Source organism: Austrofundulus limnaeus, unplaced genomic scaffold (genome assembly GCF_001266775.1).
Source record: "Austrofundulus limnaeus strain Quisiro unplaced genomic scaffold, Austrofundulus_limnaeus-1.0 Scaffold290, whole genome shotgun sequence".
In the NCBI taxonomy this organism is placed as follows: Eukaryota; Metazoa; Chordata; class Actinopteri; order Cyprinodontiformes; family Rivulidae; genus Austrofundulus; species Austrofundulus limnaeus.
In genome coordinates this window covers 221,665-224,096 of record NW_013952692.1, presented here as the reverse complement: position 1 = coordinate 224,096, position 2,432 = coordinate 221,665, and the positions used below count along the sequence as shown (strand labels likewise).

At 38.2% G+C, this 2,432-nt stretch overlaps 1 protein-coding gene across 1 annotated transcript in view; it reads left to right on the top strand.

Annotated features, from left to right (window-relative positions):
• Nucleotides 1-2,432, top strand: part of LOC106526717 (protein tyrosine phosphatase non-receptor type 23) — a gene marked incomplete at its 3' end in the record, with an annotated part of 7,861 nt that overhangs the window by 2,809 nt on the left and 2,620 nt on the right. The window contains 1 exon segment of the mRNA XM_014021393.1: nt 176-250. Coding sequence (XP_013876847.1) covers nt 176-250 — 75 coding nt within the window.

Sequence of the window (2,432 nt, the reverse complement as noted above, 5' to 3'; positions counted from 1 at the left end):
GTGGGGGGGAGGACCAGGGAGGATGATTCAACCACTAGATGTCGCTGAAAACAACAAATCCTACACACTGTGCCTTTAAAATAATAATAAAAAACAGATTTCTCTGAATATTCTGTTTGATTTTGTTGTTAAAACTGAAGACTTGAGGAAAATCTGTTCATTTCTTTTAATTCAGTTCATCTTAAAGAACTACGGAGAGAATCCGGACAACTACAACGAACAGCTGAAGAAACTGGAGACCCTGCGGCAGGTGGGTAGGGTCTAAAACTAAAAAAATAAAGATTTTTTGTCTTTGTGGATGTGTCTGTGTGGACATTTTCAAGTTGCTTTAGGAGCGTTTTAAAACTTTGTCAACCTTGAACTTGTTTTAACCTTCCCGCTGTCTTTGTGGGGTCCATATGGCCCCACTCATGTTTGGGGTGGAGGTGAGGTCCTCCTGACCCTCACCTGATTAAGCGGTGGTTGAAGGAGCAAACGAGGGTTGGAGTCATTAGGTGGTGTTTGTGGGTGGCCTGGCCGGTTCCCCAAGAAGCAGCCATGACTTTTACTTGCTAGTAGGGCTGCGCGGTATATGCAGCAGACGGTAGAAACGATATGAAGTTGGCCTACGGTATAAATTTACCCTCTACCGTCCTATCATCAGTTAAGTCATCGCACCTGTGTTAACATGGCTGCGAGTGCAGAGACAACTGAGCAGGAGGAGTTTAAAATATTCTGAAAATAAATGAAGAAATATAGTGTTTTAAAACACGTATAGAGAGAATAAATCCTCAAAATGTTCCCCTCCCATTGAAGAAAAGTTACATTGTGTCGCAGGATCATTTCCTCCCTCCCTCCCGCAGCACGTCACGCAGAGCGAAGCTTTAACAACCGTAGTTTTTTCACACCCAAGTTGTCTGAGAAAAAAACTTGTTTTTTATGTATTGTTACCCACAGAGGTGATTCAAAGATGTGGATGTTCGTTCAGTCATAAATCCATCTTGCTAATGTAGCAGTTCTGCTCTGATGAAGAAGATGAGAGAGCAGCATAGCAGCATCGAGTCAGTTCAACAGGCAGAAGGTCATGTACGGCAGGGCAATATTACATTTATTTGGCTTCACCACACTTACATTCCAGTTATCTGAAATAGTTTTATGACAGGACTATGTGCAGCTGAAGCCCCTGAAGGTCCTGTCACACTAACATTTTAGTCAACTTAGAATAATTTTAATGTCTAAATGACTAATTTTACTTGAAGTACTGGTGATAACTTCACTTAATTTTGATGTTGAAAATTTGAGACATGTTTTTGTTTGCTGTTGAAACCGTTTTGCAATATATATATATATAAAACATTATTTTGTACTTCTGTTATGTTCATTTGCACTACAGCAAAAATAGTGGATAGTGGCTTTGATTATGATTACAGTTTTCTGCAAAAATAAATGCTCTAAAAAATTACATTATCTTTGCTTTTTATGATCATTTTCTACCACGATATACCGTTACCATAAAGGGATTCAGTATTTACTGTGATATGAATTTGAGGTCATACCAACTAGCTCTACTTGCTAGGTTTGTTAGCGCACCACAAGGACAAATAACACAAGTACACATACTTGATCAGAGCTGGCTAACAACTTACTTTGCTCCAAATTTCCCCAAAATCAGATTTTAAATAAGCGGTAAACATCAGTAATGCTGATGCTCTTTAATGTTTCTATAACTTTTTTGCTTATTTCACTGCCAGTATTGAGTTATTTTTATTGTTCATTTTGCTACTCTGAAGCTACAAATGACACATAGAGTCCTGAAAATGTTAAGATCTACACCTTTACAAATTCTTGTGTACACTAAGCTGTCATCTTTTTTTATGTTTTTTTTATATTATTATTATTTTTTTTAATTGAAAGAGGTGGTTAAGCTGCTTCTCTGCTTTCCATGCATTTAGCACCTTGTTTGTTTTGCTTGCTCTGTTTAATGATGATTTTGGGTAGAGTTTGCATTTTCTCTCCAGGCACTCTGGCTTCCTCCCACAGACCAAAAACATGACTGTTAGGTTAACTGATAACTAAACTGTCCCTAGGTGTGAGAGAGAGAGAGAGTGAGTGGTTGTCTGTCTCATTTGTCTCAATGTGCGTTCCTGGGATGGACTTGCGACCTGTGAGTGTACCCCGCCCCTCGCATAGTGACTGCTGGATATGGGCACCAGTGACCCCCATGACCCTGAAAGGAAGAAGCTGGTATAGATAATGGATGGATGGATGCATATAGGGCTGCAACTAACGATTATTTTAATAATCGATTAATTGGTTGATAATTTTTTCGTTTAATCGGCCAAATCATTAAAATGCTTAATTACATGAATATGAGTAGATATAATTTAAGTTAACTCCTTAAGGATGCAAGTTATTGATAATGAATTAATCTGAAGTTGATTTATCTTATAGAT